Here is a 22,398-nt window from a genome sequence, read left to right on the forward strand (position 1 = left end):
GTGGTGATTGCATTGAATACAGTGAGCTCCCTCTAGTGGTGACTGCATTGAATACAGTGAGCTCCCTCTAGTGGTGACTGCATTGAATACAGTGAGTTCCCTCTAGTGGTGACTGCATTGAATACAGTGAGTTCCCTCTAGTGGTGATTGCATTGAATACAGTGAGCTCCCTCTAGTGGTGACTGCATTAAATACAGTGAGCTCCCTCTAGTGGTGACTGCATTTAATACAGTGATCTCCCTCTAGTGGTGACTGCATTGAATACAGTGCGCTCCCTCTAGTGGTGACTGAATTGAATACAGTGAGCTCCCTCTAGTGGTGACTGCATTAAATACAGTGAGCTCCCTCTAGTGGTGACTGCATTGAATACAGTGAGTTCCCTCTAGTGGTGACTGCATTGAATACAGTGAGTTCCCTCTAGTGGTGATTGCATTGAATACAGTGAGCTCCCTCTAGTGGTGACTGCATTGAATACAGTGAGTTCCCTCTAGTGGTGACTGCATTGAATACAGTGAGCTCCCTTTAGTGGTGACTGCATTGAATACAGTGAACTCCCTCTAGTGGTGACTGCATTGAATACAGTGAACTCCCTCTAGTGGTGACTGCATTGAATACAGTGAACTCCCTCTAGTGGTGACTGCATTGAATACAGTGAACTCCCTCTAGTGGTGACTGCATTGAATACAGTGAGCTCCCTCTAGTGGTGACTGCATTGAATACAGTGAGCTCCCTCTAGTGGTGACTGCATTAAATACAGTGAGCTCCCTCTTGTGGTGATTGCATTGAATACAGTGAGCTCCCTCTGGTGGTGACTGCAAACAACCACAATTATAAACTTTATTATATACTTTATAATGCTGCTGTTAAACTCAGAATTTTGGACCTAAAATGGAACGGTTGACAGTACTGTTGCCACAGATGTAGTACTTTTGGTGGTGCCCTATGATTTCTGTGTACCCCTGAAAGGTAAATGCATTTAGTTAATTGTATGGAGTGAGAAGAGAGGGTTCTGGGTTCTTATTCCATTCACAGACCATAAGATGAGCGGCTCCTGTATTATACAGACATCTGTAATACCAGGAATAGGTAGCTCGATATTAGCCATTCTTCTGTAAGGTATAAACTAGCCCCGAGAAGGTATAAACTAGCCCCGAGAAGGCATAAACCAGCCCCAAGATGAAACTTTATGACAATATCAAATTTAATTAAAGGTCCCGCACCCCCTGCTCATTCATTCTTTTCAGCTCACATCCGTATACAGAAGTTTCCTCTAAAATACAATTAATGTAATTATTCCAGAACCGTCCGTTTATTGCTCGTCAGTTGCCTGTAAATCTTGTTCTAACAATCCTGGTCACAATTCTCTGAGTGACCGTAATGACCACTCTAAAGTTCTCACTCCAATCACTAACAAGCGCCAGATCCGCGGAAACGATTATAACACGATAATTCTACAATAAAATTACACAGCACGACCATTAAGCCATTTACCATGTAGATGTAGCAGAGCTGAATTTGTCTTTACGTTCTTTCGCCTTCACTTGCAGTCCCATGTAAAATCACAGATAACACATTGCAATGTAACCATGAGTGCCACGATAGGTTCACAACGAAAAACAAAAATTCCGACAAGACCCTCAACAGACCCCCGATAGAGCCGTGGACTTCAATAAAGCTGATGGAGTCACTATGGACACCGTCCGCCCTCCGTCCTGGCAGTATGAAACTTTTCTTAGACGTGCAAAAACTTGGCAAACTCATCTCTCCTACATCTGAACAGATATAAAAATGACTGTATGTGTGTTCATGTAGTAAGTATAAAATGGTAATTTTCTTCTTCTGGGCTTATGTCAGGGGCGGATATTTCATTGGTGCAACCTCTGCAGCCGCACCGGGGCCCAAGAGATAAAGGGGCCATTTCTACCTCCAAAGCAGATGTAATTGTGCATTATGTTGAGCTCTAGGGCTGAAAAGGGCCCATCAATTGTCCTGAAACTGGGCCCTCTTCTGTATGTGTCCGCCAGTGGCTAAAGTAACAGGTTTACCCTAATTTCTATAAATTATAATGCCACAACATACAAGCTCAGCCCCTCTGCCTAATGTATATAACACCATTACATGTAGGATTGCTTGCATCATATGAAGTTCATAGATAACAAAATCAGCTCTACCACCATTAGCAAGTGTTACCTAGAATTTTTCCAAAATGCCACCTAATATATTAGCCTAAAAGAATATGACAAACTCATCTCTGCTATTTCTGCATAGACAGACCCATGCACCTCTATATATGATATCATACCTGTCAACTGATATAACTGTATATAAACACAAACATATATACACACACACACACACACACATATATGTGTATAACTATACATTATATATATATATATATATATATATATATATAAACTGTGTGTGTTTATATACAGATATTGTATGTATGTATGTATGTATGTATGTATATATATATATATATATATATATGAGAGAGACAGTTGACAACTTCAGCTCTGCTGTAGCTATATAAACACAAGTGTGTATGTATATATATATATATATATATATATATATATATATATATATATATACATATATATACACACACACACGTGTTTATATACAGATAATACTGTGTATGTGTATGTATATATATATATATATATATATATATATATATATATATATATATATAGGGAGACAGTTGACAACTTCAGCTCTGCTGTAGCTATATAAACACAAGTATATATATATATATATATATATATATATATATACACACACACACACACGTGTTTATATACAGATAATACTGTGTATGTATATATATATATATATATATATATATATATATATATATATATATATATGAGTATGTATCTGTGTATAAGCACAAACACACATCATTTTATATATATATATATATATATATATATATATATATAAAATGATGTGTGTTTGTGCTTATACACAGATACATACTATATATATATAAGAGCGAGTGTTGATAACTTCAGCTCTGCTATATCTCATCACATATATAGCAGACAATGTCATTTCACTCCACAGTCAGAAAATAAAACCAGACACAACACAGCTCAGCTCTGCTTCATCTGCCACATCTTATGATATCAATGTATTACCCATAGAACTGATGGTAAAACCACAACTACATCCCCTCCAGAGGAGTTTCCTATCCGAGGGTATGAGCACATGGGGTCTTGTTTAGTAGCAAAACTGTTGTTTAGGAACAAAAGTGAGCAAAACTTTCCAATCTTTCTCAAAAACTCAAAACTCCTCAAAAACGTGAAGCTTCTGCTCCATTTTTGGTTCAAAAACTTAGCAAAAAGCCTCAGTGTGCACATGCCCCTGTAACTGATGGCATGGCTAGGGAATCTGGTCAGTGACAAGTTCAGCGAATCTGTAAGCAAAGATACATTTCTTGTACATACAGTGGAACCTTGGATTACGAGCATAATTGGTTCCGGGAGTGAGCTCTTAAACCAAGTTACTCTTATATCAAAGCGAATTTTCCCATAGGAAATAATTGAAACGCAGACAATTCGTTCCACAACCCAAACATATTTACTGTATTTATACAAACTTATTACAGTAATACAAAATAATGCACTGTATTCATATAACATTATTACAGTCACTAATGCAAAATACTGTACAGTAAAAGCATATAAAACTAATCAAACTGCATGTTAGCTTATAGTAGAAGTGTTGGTGTGCGGGAGGTACAGTACAAGCAAAGTGCTGCACTGGTTATTAATAAGAAAGTACAATACTGTATTCACAAATGCAAATTGATAGATATGCTATATAATATATACTGTACTGTACAATGGTATATTGTATATAGTAAACAGTACATATGTACAGAAAGTTACCTAGATGACGGTCAGACCGTGTTGAAAGGACAGAACCGGAAGTTTGCACGGTGGGAGTTTGCTCTTATTGCAAAGCATTGCTCTTAAACCAAGTTATACATTTGTAAAAAGTTTTGCAAAACCAAGTTACTCTTAATCCAAGGTTCCACTGTATTTCTCATCAGAGGCTGTGGATGGACACAATGTATCAGCGCTCCCCTTACCTCGTCCTTCTTCAGGCTGCGCACGCTCCGCTCTCTCCTGCAGGACTCTGCTCTCTTCTTTCCTCTCTGTTCCCCTTTTTTGCTCCTTTTTCACCCATTAAAGTAAGAGCACATCTCGCCCTGAGAGAGCCATTGTCAGGCAGAAGAATTTTAGCCGGGATGGTTTACACTGGACCTAATGGCATGTAACACTTTCAACAAACTGCAGGGTCCCCCCCCCCCCCGCCCCATTCTGAACACTGAGCTTCTTATGTGACTACAGAGACAACCTTCTTTTTTTTCGGGCACAGGACGGGGCTTGTGTTTTGCCAGTAAAGTCATCACCCCTCTCTGGTTCCCGATCCTCCTCTGCTCGCACAATGCGGCAGAATCTGGGTCACCGGCTGCAAACCACTCATCCTGGGATATTGCTCTCACATCAGCAGAGATTTTACTCATACAGAATCAGGTAGTAAGTCAATGGAAAACTAGAAAACCTAATATCACACATGTAGCAGAGTTGAGTTTGTCATTGAATTGCTACTTACAAAAAAAGAGATTTTTGCATCTCTGCTGCCCCCAATCTGGATTGCCGACTGTCCAGAAATTCCAGGACAGTCCCTAAAAACAGCAATTTTTTTGCACTTTCTGTAAAAAAGATTGAAGGCAATTGTGATTTTTTTTTTAAACTTATACAGATTATTTTGACTGTAATTATCATTTTACAGCTCACAATTAATATCAGAACTATGGGTGGTAGACATGGATCACTTAAAATCATAAATATTTATTACTAGTTGTAGTACCTGGCGTTGCCCGGGATAGTAATTGTCTCTCTCCCAGTCTCTGTGTCTGTCTCTGTGTCTCTGTCTCTGTATCAGTCTCTGTGTTTGTCTCTCTCTATCTCTGTGTCTGTCTGTCTCTTTCCCCGTCTGTCTCTTTCCCCGTCTGTCTCTTTCCCCGTCTGTCTCTTTCCCCGTCAGTCTCTTTCCCCGTCAGTCTCTTTCCCCGTCAGTCTCTTTCCCCGTCAGTCTCTTTCCCCGTCAGTCTCTTTCCCCGTCAGTCTCTTTCCCCGTCTGTCTCTTTCCCCGTCTGTCTCTGTCTCTTTCCCCATCTGTCTCTGTCTCTTTCCTTATCTCTGTCTCTTTCCCCGTCTGTCTCGTTCCCCGTCTGTCTCTTTCCCCGTCAGTCTCTTTCCCCGTCAGTCTCTTTCCCCGTCAGTCTCTTTCCCCGTCAGTCTCTTTCCCCGTCAGTCTCTTTCCCCGTCTGTCTCTTTCCCCGTCTGTCTCTGTCTCTTTCCCCATCTGTCTCTGTCTCTTTCCTTATCTCTGTCTCTTTCCCCGTCTGTCTCGTTCCCCGTCTGTCTCTTTCCCCGTCTGTCTCTTTCATCGTCTGTCTCTTTCCCCGTCTGTCTCTATCCCCGTCTGTCTCTATCCCCGTCTGTCTCTTTCCCCGTCTGTCTCTTTCCCCGTCTGTCTCTTTCCCCGTCTGTCTCTTTCCCCGTCAGTCTCTTTCCCCGTCAGTCTCTTTCCCCGTCAGTCTCTTTCCCCGTCTGTCTCTTTCCCCGTCTGTCTCTTTCCCCGTCTGTCTCTGTCTCTTTCCCCATCTGTCTCTGTCTCTTTCCTTATCTCTGTCTCTTTCCCCGTCTGTCTCGTTCCCCGTCTGTCTCTTTCCCCGTCTGTCTCTTTCATCGTCTGTCTCTTTCCCCGTCTGTCTCTATCCCCGTCTGTATCTATCCCCGTCTGTCTCTATCCCCGTCTGTCTCTATCCCCGTCTGTCTCTTTCCCCGTCTGTCTCTTTCCCCGTCTGTCTCTTTCCCCGTCTGTCTCTTTCCCCGTCAGTCTCTTTCCCCGTCAGTCTCTTTCCCCGTCAGTCTCTTTCCCCGTCTGTCTCTTTCCCCGTCTGTCTCTTTCCCCGTCTGTCTCTGTCTCTTTCCCCATCTGTCTCTGTCTCTTTCCTTATCTCTGTCTCTTTCCCCGTCTGTCTCGTTCCCCGTCTGTCTCTTTCCCCGTCTGTCTCTTTCATCGTCTGTCTCTTTCCCCGTCTGTCTCTATCCCCGTCTGTATCTATCCCCGTCTGTCTCTTTCCCCGTCTGTCTCTTTCCCCGTCTGTCTCTTTCCCCGTCTGTCTCTTTCCCCGTCAGTCTCTTTCCCCGTCAGTCTCTTTCCCCGTCAGTCTCTTTCCCCGTCAGTCTCTTTCCCCGTCAGTCTCTTTCCCCGTCTGTCTCTTTCCCCGTCTGTCTCTTTCCCCGTCTGTCTCTGTCTCTTTCCCCATCTGTCTCTGTCTCTTTCCTTATCTCTGTCTCTTTCCCCGTCTGTCTCGTTCCCCGTCTATCTCTTTCCCCGTCTGTCTCTTTCATCGTCTGTCTCTTTCCCCGTCTGTCTCTATCCCCGTCTGTCTCTATCCCCGTCTGTCTCTTTCCCCGTCTGTCTCTTTCCCCGTCTGTCTCTTTCCCCGTCTGTCTCTGTCTCTTTCCCCATCTGTCTCTGTCTCTTTCCTTATCTCTGTCTCTTTCCCCGTCTGTCTCGTTCCCCGTCTGTCTCTTTCCCCGTCTGTCTCTATCCCCGTCTGTCTCTATCCCCGTCTGTCTCTATCCCCGTCTGTCTCTTTCCCCGTTTCTCTCTGTCTCTTTCTCCGTCTCTTTACTTGTCTCTGTCTCTTTCCTTATCTCTGTCTCTTTCCCTGTCTGCCTGTCTTTTACCTTGTCTCTCTCTGTCTCTCTGTCTGCCTTTGTCTATGTCTTTCTCTATCTGTCTCCCCACCGACATCTTATTACCTCACACATAAGCTTCTTATACAAACAATATATTTGGTTCCTATAGCAACCAATCACATCCCCTATTTATAACCTAACATTGGAATATAAAGTCCATTGACTTTAATGGAGGCAGGTTTTTTTGAGAGTAACTGTAAAGTGTGTGGTTACATTTTTCCCGTCAAAGCATAGTCTATGACATTCCTTGAGTCACATGGGGCGTCTGTGCAAAATTTCATGATTGTAAATGCAACGGTGCGGATTCCTTTAACACACACACACACACACACACACACACACACACACACACACACACAGCTTTATATATTAGATGTGGTCATAACAAATATTGTCTGTCCATGATTTTTTCATAAATATAAAAAGTCAATTCCGCAACCCTGCCCTTATTTTGCTACCAAAACTTTCATTAAGAGATTGTTTTCCAAATTAGTGCAAATTAATTATTAATAAATATGTGGCAATATTGGAGGTTTGGCTTCAAAAATATAGATAAAATATTGCAATATCTTTACAGGTTGTGCTAAACGCACACTTAGCTCTGCTACATCTGCATGTAATAATCAGCTAGGAAGCATCTGCAAACACAGCTCTGTACATACATAGCATGAGATCTGCACTGTTACATTGGATAATGCCAACTCTGCTACATCTGCTACACTGAGCTCTGCTACATCTGCTAAACTCAGCTCTGCTGTATATTGGAGAGTTGTGCATCTGACAAACACGTCTTTGCTCATCTGAAAAGCTGTGCTGTATCTAAAGAACTCAATGATGTTCTCTGCTACATCTGACAAACTCCCTCCTGCTGCATCTGTTGGTTACAGGAAGCTCAAAACTTATTCACACAGTATTTTAAAGGGGAAGAACAGAATTCTGTAGCACCTTTTTACATGAATGGTCAGTTCCCATTATAAAATCTGAGCTGTTTGTCAATAATTGAAACTAACTTATTTACACTTTGTCCATAACTAGCTCTAATCACTTTGCATAATGTTTGGTACATCTGTGAGAATATCCTCTGTGAGACAAACTATAGAAGTTTGGGAATCTAGTCCATTTTCTCACCAGGGCATGTTGGAGTTAAAAAGGAGCCCATTCTCCAAAATAGAACTCAGGAAAGGTGCAAGTTCCCTTCCCTAAACTGAATCATTGTTACAGATTTCACCTGTGTGACTAGATCAGCACCCCTAATGAGAACAAGACTGTTTCCATACACTAACAGCAAGCAGAGATCTTAAAAGAAATAATTAATTGAATAATACAAGAATATAACTACTGTAGGAAAAATACCCTGACTATAAATAAATAAATTGCAAGTGCTTGATAACAGGGTGCTTACCGTAGTGTATACATGTCAAAACTCCAATATGAATGGTGGCCAGTGGTCGGCTGGGTCCCAGATTAAATACGCAGCAAAGTGAGACGCAATTAGCCGTTCAGTCTCAGTATTAGGATGGCTGCGCCCCCAACTTGCAATAAAGCAAGAAAACAGACCACCATTGCCACCATTCATATTGGAGTTTTGACATGACACAAGTCAGGTATTGATAATGTTTTTAACTTCAATAGGTTAGGGACTGTCTCAGATGGGTACAACGTGACGAGGTGAGACGGCTTTTTACCTTTTTGCAAAAATGTATACACTAAGTACCCTGTTATTAAGCACTTGCAATTTATTTATTTATAGTCAGGGTATTTTTCCTACAATTTTTCTCTTTGGTTTTTTTTTCTAGTCTTAAGGCTGCAATTCACATGCTTAATGTTGCATGTTTACTGAACATTGTTTCAGCTCAGGTTTTTGGTGTTTTAAGAATATAACTACTATAATACTGCCCCCTATGTACAAGAATATAACTACTATAATACTGACCCTATGTACAAAAATATAACTACTATAATACTGCCCCCTATGTACAAGAATATAACTACTATAATACTGACCCTATGCACGCAAATATAACTACTATAATACTACCCCTATGTACAAAAATATAACTACTATAATACTGCTCCTATGTACAAAAATTTATAACTACTATAATACTGCCCCTATGTACAAGAATAGAACTACTATAATACTGCCCCTATGTACAAGAATATAACTACTATAATAATGCCCCTATGTACAATAATATAACTACTATAATACTGACCTCTATGTACAACTATCTAACTACTATACTACTGACCCTATGTACAAGAATATAACTACTATAATACTGCCCCCTATGTACAAGAATATAACTACTATAATACTGCCCCCTATGTACAGGAATATAACTACTATAATACTGCTCCTATGTACAGGATATAACTACTATAATACTGCCCCCTATGTACAAGAATATAACTACTATAATACTGCCCCCTATGTACAAGAATATAACTACTATAATACTGCCCCCTATGTACAAGAATATAACTACTATAATACTGCCCCTATGTACAAGAATATAACTACTATAATACTGCCCCCTATGTACAAGAATATAACTACTATAATACTGACCTCTATGTACAAGAATATAACTACTATAATAATGCCCCTATGTACAAGAATATAACTACTATAATACTGACCTCTATGTACAAGAATATAACTACTATAATACTGACCCTATGTACACGAATATAACTACTATAATACTGCCCCTTATGTACAAGAATATAACTATTATAATACTGCTCCTATTTACAAGAATATAACTACTATAATACTGTCCCCATGTACAAGAATATAACTACTATAATACTGCTCCTATGTACAGGAATATAACTACTATAATACTGCCTCCTATGTACAGGAATATAACTACTATAATACTGTCCCTATGTACAAGAATATAACTACTATAATACTGCCCCCTATATACAAGAATATAACTACTATAATACTGCCCCCTATATACAAGAATATAACTACTATAATACTGCTCCCTATGTACAAGAATATATCTACTATAATACTGCTCCTATGTACAGGAATATAACTACTATAATACTGCCTCCTATGTACAAGAATATAACTACTATAATACTGCCCCCTATGTACAAGAATATAACTACTATAATACTGCCCCCTATGTACAGGAATATAACTACTATAATACTGCCCCTATGTACAAGAATATAACTACTATAATACTGCCCCTATGTACAAGAATATAACTACTATAATACTGCTCCTATGTACAGGATATAACTACTATAATACTACTGCCCCTATGTACAAGAATATAACTACTATAATACTGCCCCTATGTACAAGAATATAACTACTATAATACTGCTCCTATGTACAGGATATAACTACTATAATACTACTGCCCCTATGTACAAGAATATAACTACTATAATACTGCTCCTATGTACAAGAATATAACTACTATAATACTGCCCCTATGTACAAGAATATAACTACTATAATACTGCTCCTATGTACAAGAATATAACTACTATAATACTGCCCCTATGTACAAGAATATAACTACTATAATACTGTCCCCTATGTACAAGAATACAACTACTATAATACTGCCCCTATGTACAAGAATATAACTACTATAATACTGCCCCTATGTACAAAAATATAACTATTATAACATTGGCCACCTATCAAAAATATTTTTTTTTGGTTTCTTAAGTTATATGGTTAGTAATTCTTTTTGAAAAAAGTATTGCAGTAAATCCTTGTGTGTGACATGTCCCCTCCTGAGACTGCGGTATACGGCGTACGATGCAGCCATGTTAGATGTTCGTCTGCGCTCGGCGTATTATGATTGGTTAAGAGGTTACAATAGAATGTATATAGCCGCATTTCGTCCTCTGACTTGCACTTAATACCTCCGTGGACACATTACCCTCCCATTAGCAGTAAACATTGAGGAAAGATACAGGGATGATTGATATTTGCTGATTCAGCTCAGAATGTGTAATGCGCTGTATAACTGTCAGGTGGTGTAAGCCCACAATGTACATCCGATTTATGCTCATGATATATTGTGGATAAGGACGAGTGGAAATATTTAATCCATGTATCATTTTGTTGCATTAACTTGAGATCAGCGGTGTCAGAGATTACTGTCAGCTGCTTATCCCACTATTATTGGCACACACAGAGCTGACAATTCATATTAAAGGGAATCTAACAGCAGGCTTGTGCTATTTTATCAGAAACTAGCATGATGTAGGGGCAGAGAGCCTGATTCCAGGTATGTGCCACTGGCTCAGCAGCTTTCTGTAGTTTCAATACAATCAGTGTTTTCTCTGTAGGAGATTATCACTACAGGACTAGTTATCTCATGCCAGACAGTCCAGCTATTCTGAGTAAACCTGCCCCCACCAGTGATTGGCGTAGCAGCTTATTAACCGTCTACAGTGTACACAATGCTCACCAATCAATGGTCATACACAGCGTTCTGAGCACTGCTACATCTGCAGCAGAGAAAATAGTTTTTTTGTTCTTTTTTAATCAAAACTGCACCAAGAAGTTCAATCAGTGACACATCACTGGAATCAGGGTCTCTGCCCCTACATTATGCTGCTCTCAAATTAGATAACAAAAACCTGCTGGCAGATTCTCTTTAATAGAGGTAATTATTCTATACGTAATAATCAGTTTCTCACAAGGGGCTTTTTACAATCATCGCTCACTGTCATGGTGGCATCAGGATCTGTGGAAACTACAGATTCTGGCACTCTGCCTGCTGACTTTTCTGATGTCTGTGATCAGCGCAGGCAGACTAGGGTGTCGACCCACAGACTTGTAGTTCATAGGCAGGCTAGTAAGAGTTAATCTCTGCTGGGCTGTTTGTTAATTTCCAGTCATTTTCATTCCCCTCCTACATATGCTAGCTGAACTCTTCCTTTAATGCCAGCTATAGCTTTTCTATACTGATCTGGTGAGGCGTTGTGATCCAGACTTATTAGTTGTTGTAGTATTTTGTTGTTGTGAGTGGTTGTGATGTTAACCCTTGTTGTCCTTTTCTTGCTGCCTTCCTGCTCTTGCTTTTCTCCTTTGTCTCTTACTATTTGTTCCTGTGTGTTTGGAGTGTGTCTAAGTTTTGGTTTTCCCCCTGTCTTTCTTAATCTGTGTTGCCATCACACTTCTGCCCCTTCCTTTCCTGATGTGAGGGGGAAAAGTTTAGTTTTGGTCAGGAGAATAGTAAGGTGTGGGATTCCAGCATCTCCACCATTAGGTGTAATCTGGAGGTTAGGGATAGCCTAGCTGGAGGGACAGTATAGGAACCCACTGTCCCTCACTATCCTAGTCACATTGTGACATTTGTATGGCAAACGCTCTAAGTGAGTGTACGGTGCAGACCATAGAGGTCGACCATACAGTTGCAATGGAGCACTTGTAAACATTTTGCTACTTGATAGTGAGGGGCAGGACTTGTGTAAAGCCACCCAAAAGTAGATCCTCCTAGAGGACTTGGAGTCAAGGCTTATATTAATTGAGATATTAGTAAATATGCTAATCTAACACCATCAATTTTAACTCGCCCACAGCTTGCTCATAGGATCATAAAAAGCCCATAGTTTACAAAAAATGTGTTCTGCTCCCAAATGTTAGGGTTGATGCCAGTAATTCCATTTATTTTGCTATATACTGTGTATGTGTGTGTGTGTGTGTATGTATATATATATATATATATATGTATATGTGTACAGATAAATATATGGGTCACAATAGCTTCCTCAAGGTGTAGGACAGTTACTCGGGGCCACACACGTGACTTAAAGGGAATCTGTCACCAGGTTTTTCCCTTTAATCTGAGAGCAGCATAATGTAGAGACAGAAATCCTGATTCCAGCAATGTGTCACTTACTGGGCTGCTTAGTGTAGTTTTGATAAAATCACTGTTTAGTCATCAGGAGTATATCATTCCAGGACTACGTGGCGTGCTGCAAGTAGTCCAGCATATTCATGAGCTCTGTATAACTGCTAGATTTACAGCAGAAAAAACATTGATTTTATCAAAATGACAGCAATCAGCTCAATAAATGACACATCACTGGAATCAGGGTCCCTGCCCCTACATTATGCTACTCAGATTTCCTTTAAAAGAGGTTTCAGAATGCTACTCGCCCCAGCTGCCCTTTGTTTTGCAGCTGACAGTGCTGCAGCCAATGAAAGAGTTCAGTGGTTCTCATTGAGTTCATGGCACGAACCGCGGACCTCACTGATCACTGCAGCAATGTCGATGTGACATCAATGCAATGGTAACAGCAGTGGACACTCAATGTTAGACCCAGGGAGGGTGAGCAAAGCAATGTTTGTTATTTTCAAAACAAGGAGGATATAAATGTTTAACCCTTTTTAAGCTTCTGGGCCACAATGCAATAAGTATTTCCAGGACCCTCACTTACCATGTGTCATTTATAATTTTGGTGGCGGATTGGACCAGGGTAGAACTTGAGCGAGACCTGCAATACTGTTCATTCTGATTTTGCAGCTTCAGTGGAGACTGACACTGGCAGAGCTGAGGAGAATGTGAGCGCAGCACAGGGCTACTCCGGATAGACTCTATGGCTCCAGCCAGGGGCAGAACGATCGTGGTCGCAGGGATTTCAACCGTGACCAGGCCCAGGGGCCCCGCCGGCCCCAGCCCCTGCTTCAGCTGGATGTGCTTCCAAGGCTGCACATCCAACTAAAATGCATCGCAGTGCAGAGACCCGTCGGGTCCCTGTACTGTGATATATGTTGCCAGCCAATAGCAATTGCACTGGCACAGATGAAAGCTGACGGCTACACAAGAGGACACTGCGCGACGTGGGAGCCTGGTATGGTGATTACAATGTTATTGTTTTTTGCATTAGACAGAACGAAGACATATTTACCAGAATAGGGACATATATACCAGGAGGGGGACAGTAGATACCAGGAGGTAGACAGTATATAGCAGGATGGGCTTAGTAGGGGACAGGATACCCCAAAAGAGGGACAATATATACCAGGAGAGGGACAGTATATACCAGGAGAGGGACAGTAGATACCAGAATGGGGTCAGTAGGGGACAGAATACACCAAAAGAGGGAAAGTAGATACCAGGAGGAGGACAGTAGATACCGGGATGGGCTCAGTATGGTGACCTATATACCAGGATACTGACATGTATACCAGGATGGGGACATTTTTACCAGGATAGGGTTATATATACACCAGGATGTGGGCTAGAATGGGGAACATATATACAAGGATGGGGGACATATATACCAGGATAGGGACATATATACCAGGAGGGGGACAGTAGATACCAGGAGGTGGACAGTATATAGCAGGATGGGCCCAGTAGGGGACAGTACACCCCAAAAGAGGGACAATATATACCAGGAGGGGGGACAGTATATACCAGGAGAGGGACATTAGATACCATTATGGGGTCAGTAGGGGGCATTATACACCAAAAGAGGGACAGTAGATACCAGGAAGGGGACAGTATATACCTGGAGAGGGACAGTAGATACCAGGATGGGCTAAGTATGGTGACTTATATACCACGATGGGGACATATGTACCAGGATGGGGACATTTTTACCAGGATAGTTTTATATATACACCAGGATGTGGGCCAGAATGGGGAACATATATGCTATGATGGGGGGCTTATATACCAGGATGGGGACATATATCAGATCAGGATGGGGGAACATATATGCCAGGTATCTATAACAGGATGGGGGACATTATTACATAATGGGGGGACTCGTATGTCTTTATAGGATTTAGAACACTAAATGTATACATAGATCTGACCAACATAAGGGGGGACAGGTCCAAATTTTGCACCAGGGTCCATCGAACTCTTGTTACGCCACTGGCTACAGCTTTGGAACATTTTCAAGGATTTTTTTGTTACATTTTTGTAGGAGAAACCTATTTTGACAGATTTTTTTCTTTCTCTTCCTTTGAACATGAGATCTCACGCTGTCTTTACCTTGTGACGTCTCTGGATCTCTCCTCTCCGGCTCCAGCAGTGTTTGTTGGGTCGGCCCTATTTATTTTACCATGTACCTGACCGCTGACATCTCTCCTACCGAGAGGCCAAAACAGTTTTCTGAGCAAACCGTCACATTCCACAGGATGACGGACGCTGGAGAAACTCAGCAGACATCTCCTGTCTGGAAACCATACAAGCCCTTTAAAAAAAAAGCCAAAGAAAAAAAAAAACCCTCCATACCCAAAACAAAATAACTAAAAACAATGAGGACATTCATCAGAGCCGCAGTCGCTTCATTCAATTACCCCCATTATTGCTGCTGCCTGCTCTGCTTTCCAGCCTATAAACTGCACCAAGAACAATCAACGCACAATTCTATTGATCTACGGCTGATTACAACATAAGCGTAAAAACTGCCGGCTGATTAATAAATGGGACAAGAAAATAAGAAATAAATGTACAGTATGCGCCACCAAGTCCCACAGGGCTGCAAACAGTTAACAGGCAGAGTTCAGATTAAGAGTAATTACAACAAACAATGACAGTAAAGAAAATACAATGTGCAACAAACAATGACATTAAACTAAAAACATAAAAGTAAAACAGAAAATAAAAAAACGGTAAAAATGCCAATTACTGAGACCTACCGGATGACAAGCGTAAAGAAGCAACTGCTAGAAGACCAAAAAGGGCATAAAATAAAGAAAAGTGATATATACAGTCATATGAAAAAGTTTGGGCACCCCTATTAATGTTAACCTTTTTTCTTTATAACAATTTGGGTTTTTGCTATTTCAGTTTCATATATCTAATAACTGATGGACTGAGTAATATTTCTGGATTGAAATGAGGTTTATTGTACTAACAGAAAATGTGCAATCCACATTTAAACAAAATTTGACCGGTGCAAAAGTATGGGCACCCTTATCCATTTCTTGATTTGAACACTCCTAACTACTTTTTACTGACTTACTAAAGCACTAAATTGGTTTTGTAACCTCATTGAGCTTTGAACTTCATAGGCAGGTGTATCCAATCATGAGAAAAGGTATTTAAGGTGGCCACTCGCAAGTTGTTCTCCTATTTGAATCTCCTATGAAGAGTGGCATCATGGGCTCCTCGAAACAACTCTCAAATGATCTGAAAACAAAGATTATTCAGCATAGTTGTTCAGGGGAAGGAGACAAAAAGTTGTCTCAGAGATTTAAACTGTCAGTTTCCACTGTGAGGAACATAGTAAGGAAATGGAAGAACACAGGTACAGTTCTTGTTAAGCCCAGAAGTGGCAGGCCAAGAAAAATATCAGAAAGGCAGAGAAGAAGAATGGTGAGAACAGTCAAGGACAATCCACAGACTACCTCCAAAGACCTGCAGCTTCATCTTGCTGCAGATGGTGTCACTGTGCATCGGTCAACAATACAGCGCACGTTGCACAAGGAGAAGCTGTATGGGAGAGTGATGCAAAAGAAGCCATTTCTGCAAGCATGCCACAAACAGAGTCGCCTGAGGTATGCAAAAGCACATTTGGACAAGCCAGTTACATTTTGGAAGAAGGTCCTGTGGACTGATGAAACAAAGATTGAGTTGTTTGGTCATACAAAAAGGCGTTATGCATGGAGGCAAAAGACACGGCATTCCAAGAAAAGCACTTGCTACCCACAGTAAAATTTGGTGGAGGTTCCATCATGCTTTGGGGCTGTGTGGCCAATGCCGGCACTGGGAATCTTGTTAAAGTTGAGGCTCGCATGGATTCAACTCAGTATCAGCAGATTCTTGACAATAATGTGCAAGAATCAGTGATGAAGTTGAAGTTACGCAGGGGATGGATATTTCAGCAAGACAATGATCCAAAATACCGCTCCAAATCTACTCAGGCATTTATGCAGAGGAACAATTACAATGTTCTGGAATGGCCATCCCAGTCCCCAGACCTGAATATCATTGAACATCTGTGGGATGATTTGAAGCGGCTGTCCATGCTCGGCGACCATCAAACTTAACTGAACTGGAATTGTTTTGTAAACAGGAATGGTCAAATCTACCTTCATCCAGGATCCAGGAACTCATTAAAAGCTACAGGAAGCGACTAGAGGCTGTGATTTCTGCAAAAGGAGGATCTACAAAATATTAATGTCACTTTTATGTTGAGGTGCCCATACTTTTGCACCGGTCAAATTTTGTTTAAATGCAGATTGCACATTTTCTCTTAGTACAATAAACCTCATTTCAATCCAGAAATATCACTCAGTCCATCAGTTATTAGATATATGAAACTGAAATAGCAAAAACCCAAATTGTTATAAAGAAAAAAGGTTAACATTAATAGGGGTGCCCAAACTTTTTCATATGACTGTAGATATAAAAATAAGAGAAAACCTGCATAGAGAACATTTTATAGTTTATATCAGGGTTGATATTGATATAAACAAATGAGCTGAGCTGAGACTGTTTGGCGGCGCATCCCTAGAATACATCATACGCTTGAATGGGTGCACCAAATTTATTAAAGGGGTTTTCCACTACTCCCCCCCCCCTTGCCATATATATTGTTCTTTAAAACAATACCTTTTGTAATATATTTTATTAGATGTATAGCCTCTATATCACCAGGGATCACATAGTACAGGATTGTTATATCCGCTACTTCCTTTTACAGCACAGAAATCAGACAAAACAAAAGCAAGTTGTCACTGTGCTCCTGATGATGGGTGTAGACCAGTGGTTCCCAAACTCCAGTCCTCACGACCCCCAACAGGTCATGTTTTCAGGATTTCCTTAATGTAGCACAGGTGATGCCTTGATAATGATTCCATCACCTGTTCAATAGTAAGGAAATCCTGAAAACATTACTTGTTGGGGGCATTGAGGACTGGAGTTTGGGAAACACTGGTGTAGACGTTTTGGAGTGAATGATAGCTGGCCTGAGCATGCGTCTTGAAGACACAATTAGTCTGCCTCACATAAGCTGAGCTGACAGTTATATTCAGCAATAACGGCAGGGGCCGACACCTTTGCTAGTGAAGTGCTACAAGCTGCATTTCAAAAGCAAAGGGTTTAAGTAATCCAGTCACTGACATCGACAGCTTAAAGAGAACCTGTCACCAGATTTGGCGATTATCAGTGGCAGCAATCACCAGTAAGATTTTATATACAGCACTCCAGAATACTGTATATGAGTCCAGGCCGCTGTGTAGAATGTAAAAAATACTTTTATAATGCTCACCTGGGGATTCAGTCCAATGGGCGTCGCTGCTCTCTGGTCCGGCGCCTTCTCTCTACTGCGATCTCTGTCCTCCTTCTATCCAGCCCAGCAGGCGCACTTTGATCTGTCTGGCTAAGAACAGATCAAAGTGCTGGCTCTGTGGTTAGCACTCCAGTTTGTGGTGGCTCAGTGGTTAGCACTGCAGCCTTGCAGTGCTGGGGTCCTGGGTTCAATTCCCACCAAGGACAACATCTGCAAGGAGTTTGTATGTTCTCTCTGTGTTTGCGTGGGTTTCCTCCGGGTTCTCCGGTTTCCTCCCACACTCCAAAGACATACAGATAGGGACTATAGATTGTGAGCCCCAATGGGTACAGTATTACCAATGTGTGTAAAGCGCTGTGGAATTAACAGCACTATATAAATGAATATATATGTATATTATATATATATATATATATATATATATATATATACTGTAATGCGCAGGTGCGAGGAAAGGTTAAAGACCACCCGTGCATGGGCACTACAATAGTTTGATCTGCGCCTGCGCAAGATCTTAATGCTGGCCTGTGTGGATGACGTAGGACACATCATGCACACAGGCTTTAGAAGGAGGACAGATGTGTTTATTATTGTTTTATAGGAATAAAAACAATAATAAAACATTTTTTAAAAAAAATAAAAATTGGGAAGCTAAAAATAAAAACAAAACTTTGTACATTTGGTAAATTGCTGGCTTCATGCATTTAGCTCTGAATCTGCTCATGGAGCAGAAAAACAAAGGAAAACTATAAAAAGTATAAAAAAGTATAAAAATATATAAACAAAATTGAAAACATGTCTATGAACGGCTGAGTGGTAATGAGACAATGTACAGTAACTCTATAATGACTGCCATAGGTTAACCAGTCGCCTTGCCATATTTTGGGCTGGTTTTACTGGTGGACCAGCAATGAACTGTAAAGCGATGCATTCCAGATTTCAATAAGCGGCTCTGTGTGCAGACGCGGGGAAATTAAGCCTCGTGCCGCGGGTCTGGCTTACATATGCTCTCAGCTCCCCCCCAATATGACTTACCCAGATCTGCTACTCTTTGGTCCCCCTCGTTAATGCTCTCACCGCCGGGATGGCAGGGCAGCTCCCTGTCGTCATAGTCGGCACCTCTGGATAAGTTTGGGAGACTGATGTGCCTGCGGGAGACGCGGCATGCACTGCAGTGCTGGAATGGCGCAGGACACGTCGGTGCTCTCCGAGATATTGGATTACACTTTGTCCTTGCAGTAGAGGATTTTTTCTACAATATCATACAACTGAAAACTAATACACAGCCCGACCTATTACTGTATCCCCGGATCAATGGCCGAGCACGGGGAGCAGTGCCTGGTGGACACAGACAGAAGAGGCCCCTGTGCAAGAGCAATATAGAGACCCTTTGTAGTCCAATAGCCCCTCATAATGCCCAGTTCCCCCTGCTTTGTAGGTGGTGGAGGTCCCATTACCCCTTGGTCCCCTGTGGTTGCACCTAGAATATGTCCACCCCTTATAGTATAGATGTAGCCGAGCTGACTTCATATTTGGTGCAACTCATAGTTATATCCTGATGTGCTATCTGTATTCTTATATTGGACTGTGAAGTCTTAAAGGGGTATTCCCTCAATAGATGGGAGAAACTGTCATGAGTGTATCCTGCCCAGGGGAGATCCCGGGTGAATCTGGTGTCAGAAGGTCACAGTGCCTATTTAATAACATCTCCTTGCTAGTGGTGCTTTCCTGCCTGGCTGCTGGCCGTAGCTTCTTATCTCAGGTGCGGCTCTTTGGGATCACTCCCCTTCTTTATTTAAGTCATGTGATCTGATCACATGATGCCTGTGATAGAAACTGAATCCTCATTTCTATGTGATGCCCTTTGGAAGAAGCCTGCTCTGGACGAAGTTTGTCTTGTTGTGTGCTGTTTGTCGTTGTGTTTGCTGCACTGAAGCTGCCTGGAGTGTTTTTCCTTTGCATGTCTATTTCCGCTGTCTGTTTCCCTATCCTTGTGTTTCTGTATTGTAGTGGCGAGTCTAGTGATCTCATCAGCCTGCTCACTAGCCAGGGTGAGTTTAGGGCCAGCTGAGGGCCTAAGGTATCCGGCTCGGTGACAGGTTGCAAGAATCTGTATAGGGACATTCGGGAGCTCAGGAGTCAGCTTGAGGTGAGGTCAGGAGGTGACCCCTCATCCCTCTCCCTAGCGGCAGGGACCTCCGTGGTTTCATGACCCTTGTGTTCCCTGTGTGTTGTTACATCTTCTGGGGATTTACCATGTACCGGGTAAACCCTGCTACTGTGACAGAAATGTACTGATCACTGGGAATTCAACTACCGGGATCGCGGCGATCCTGAGACCAGGAGAAAAAGTTAGCATTCTCAACCTCCCAGGGGCAGACATATCAATGGTACAGCCGCATAGAGGTATGGGAGTTAAGGGGGGGCCACTTCTACCTCCAAAACAGGTGGAATTGTGCATTACAATGAGCTATTGGACTGCAAAGGACCCCTACATGCTTTTTGCACAGGGGCCCTCTCCTGACCGTGTCCGCCAGTGCAACCTACGATCCATTCACTGTCTATGGGACTGCTGGAAATAGCCGAGCACTGGCTAAGATTTTGCCAGAAGATAAAAAGTAACTAAACATGCATGTGTATATGTTTTTGCTACTTTTATCCAGCACTGAAATTATTTAACTGTGCAAATCACGTTATTCACTGGTGGATCCAGATAGACATGGGGTCCTGTGCAAAAACAATATGCGAGTCCCTTGGAGTCCAATATCTCATTATAATGCACAATTCCACCTGATCTGGAGGTGGTAGTGGTCCTCTTACCTCTTAGGCCCCTCTGCGGCTGCACAGATTGCACCAATGATGCGTCCACCCCTGAGTTTATTGGGCGATCTGGATTTAGCCCTGTAAAAGCTAATCTTGCATTCATGAGGTTTCCAACATCGTATCTCCTATTGGTGCGACATTATGAAAATATCCGACACTACACAGATCACCGATTTACAACGCTTTTGCGATCGTTCATCGGCGCATCTAGGCTTTACACGTTGCGACGTCGTTACCGGCGCCGGATGTGCGTCACTTTCCATTTCACCCCGACGATATTGCAGTAGTGATGTCGCAACGTGTAAAGTACCCCTAAAGCGGGCTTTACACGCTGCGACATCGCTAATGCGGAGTCGTTGGGGTCACGGAATTCGTGACGCACATCCGGCCGCATTAGCGATGCCGTTGCGTGTGACACCGATAAGCGATTTTGCATCATTGCAAAAACGTGCAAAATCGCTAATCGGCGACATGGGGGTCCATTCTCAAATCTCGTTACTGCAGCAGTAACGAGGTTGTTCCTCGTTCCTGCGGCAGCACACATCGCTGCGTGTGACGCCGCAGGAACGAGGAAGCTCCCCTTACCTGCCTCCCGGCCGCTATGAGGAAGGAAGGAGGTGGGCGGGATGTTACGTCCCGCTCAGCTCCGCCCCTCCGCTGCTATTGGGCGGCGGTTCAGTGACGTCGCTGTGACGCCGCACGGACCGCCCCCTTAGAAAGGAGGCGGTTCGCCGGTCACAGCGACGTCGCCGGACAGGTATGTATGTGTCACGGCTGTTGTGCGACACGGGTAGTGATTTGCCCGTGTCGCGCAACAGATGGGGGCGGGTACCCACACTAGCGATATCGGGACCGATATCGCAGTGTGTAAAGTAGCCTTTAGTCTATTTGTCTGGCTTTTCTGTACTCCATCACTATGCACTGGGAGTATGAACTCTGGCAGTGTAAGGAGCGGCTCCCTAGGAGCGTGATGGCTGCTCTAGATGGTGGTCAAGGCTGGTGTCTTCTTCAGTGGTCAGGAGGATGGCGCTCTGTGTTTTCTGCCCTGTGCCATGATCAGTACCTCCTCCAGCACCCTTGCACCGAGCACTAGCGACAGGGCACAACCGTACTGGAGGAGTTACCGCTGATGGCACAGTGCACGAGCCACATGATATGGAAGTGGTTATGAAGGACACATCTAAGAAACAAAATGTTTTTTAGTTTTATCGTTTACTGGTCATAGCAGAGGTTACCCGCCGCGGCTGCAGTCTATTAGAGGGGGCCAATCTCCTAAACAAAGAGCAAAGTGATAGCTGGATACGGCCAGCCTCAGCCTGCATGTGCCCTCCCAATGTTACCGAGGCAAAGCAGCCTCAGATTGCAGGATAAGGGCAGGGGCAGACGGCTGGAGAGTCCGTCATCCGAGAGAATTGGGACGATTATGTAAATGACACTCTGATCAAACTCTAATCAGAGCCTCAGCATAATGTGATTTGATATTCTCAGATGAGAAAATTGGAGCACACTGAAGAGAAGATGGAGCACA

At 42.3% G+C, this 22,398-nt stretch overlaps 1 protein-coding gene across 2 annotated transcripts in view; it reads right to left on the minus strand.

Moving 5' to 3' along the window:
- Positions 1-4,316, minus strand: part of GAS2 (growth arrest specific 2) — a 129,475-nt gene extending 125,159 nt beyond the window's left edge. Inside the window, exon 1 of one of the 2 annotated variants that reach the window (XM_075325601.1) lies at positions 4,106-4,316. Coding sequence is in view for 1 of the 2 variants with exons in the window: in XM_075325600.1 (XP_075181715.1) it covers positions 1,492-1,494 (3 nt within the window). In the remaining variant the exon portion in view is untranslated. Of the gene's footprint in view, positions 1-1,491; positions 1,699-4,105 lie in introns of those variants that run through there. The other variant, XM_075325600.1, reaches the window with a different exon arrangement.
- Positions 4,317-22,398: the final 18,082 nt, after the last annotated feature.

This window comes from Anomaloglossus baeobatrachus, chromosome 10, assembly GCF_048569485.1.
Source record: "Anomaloglossus baeobatrachus isolate aAnoBae1 chromosome 10, aAnoBae1.hap1, whole genome shotgun sequence".
NCBI lineage: Eukaryota > Metazoa > Chordata > Amphibia > Anura > Aromobatidae > Anomaloglossus > Anomaloglossus baeobatrachus.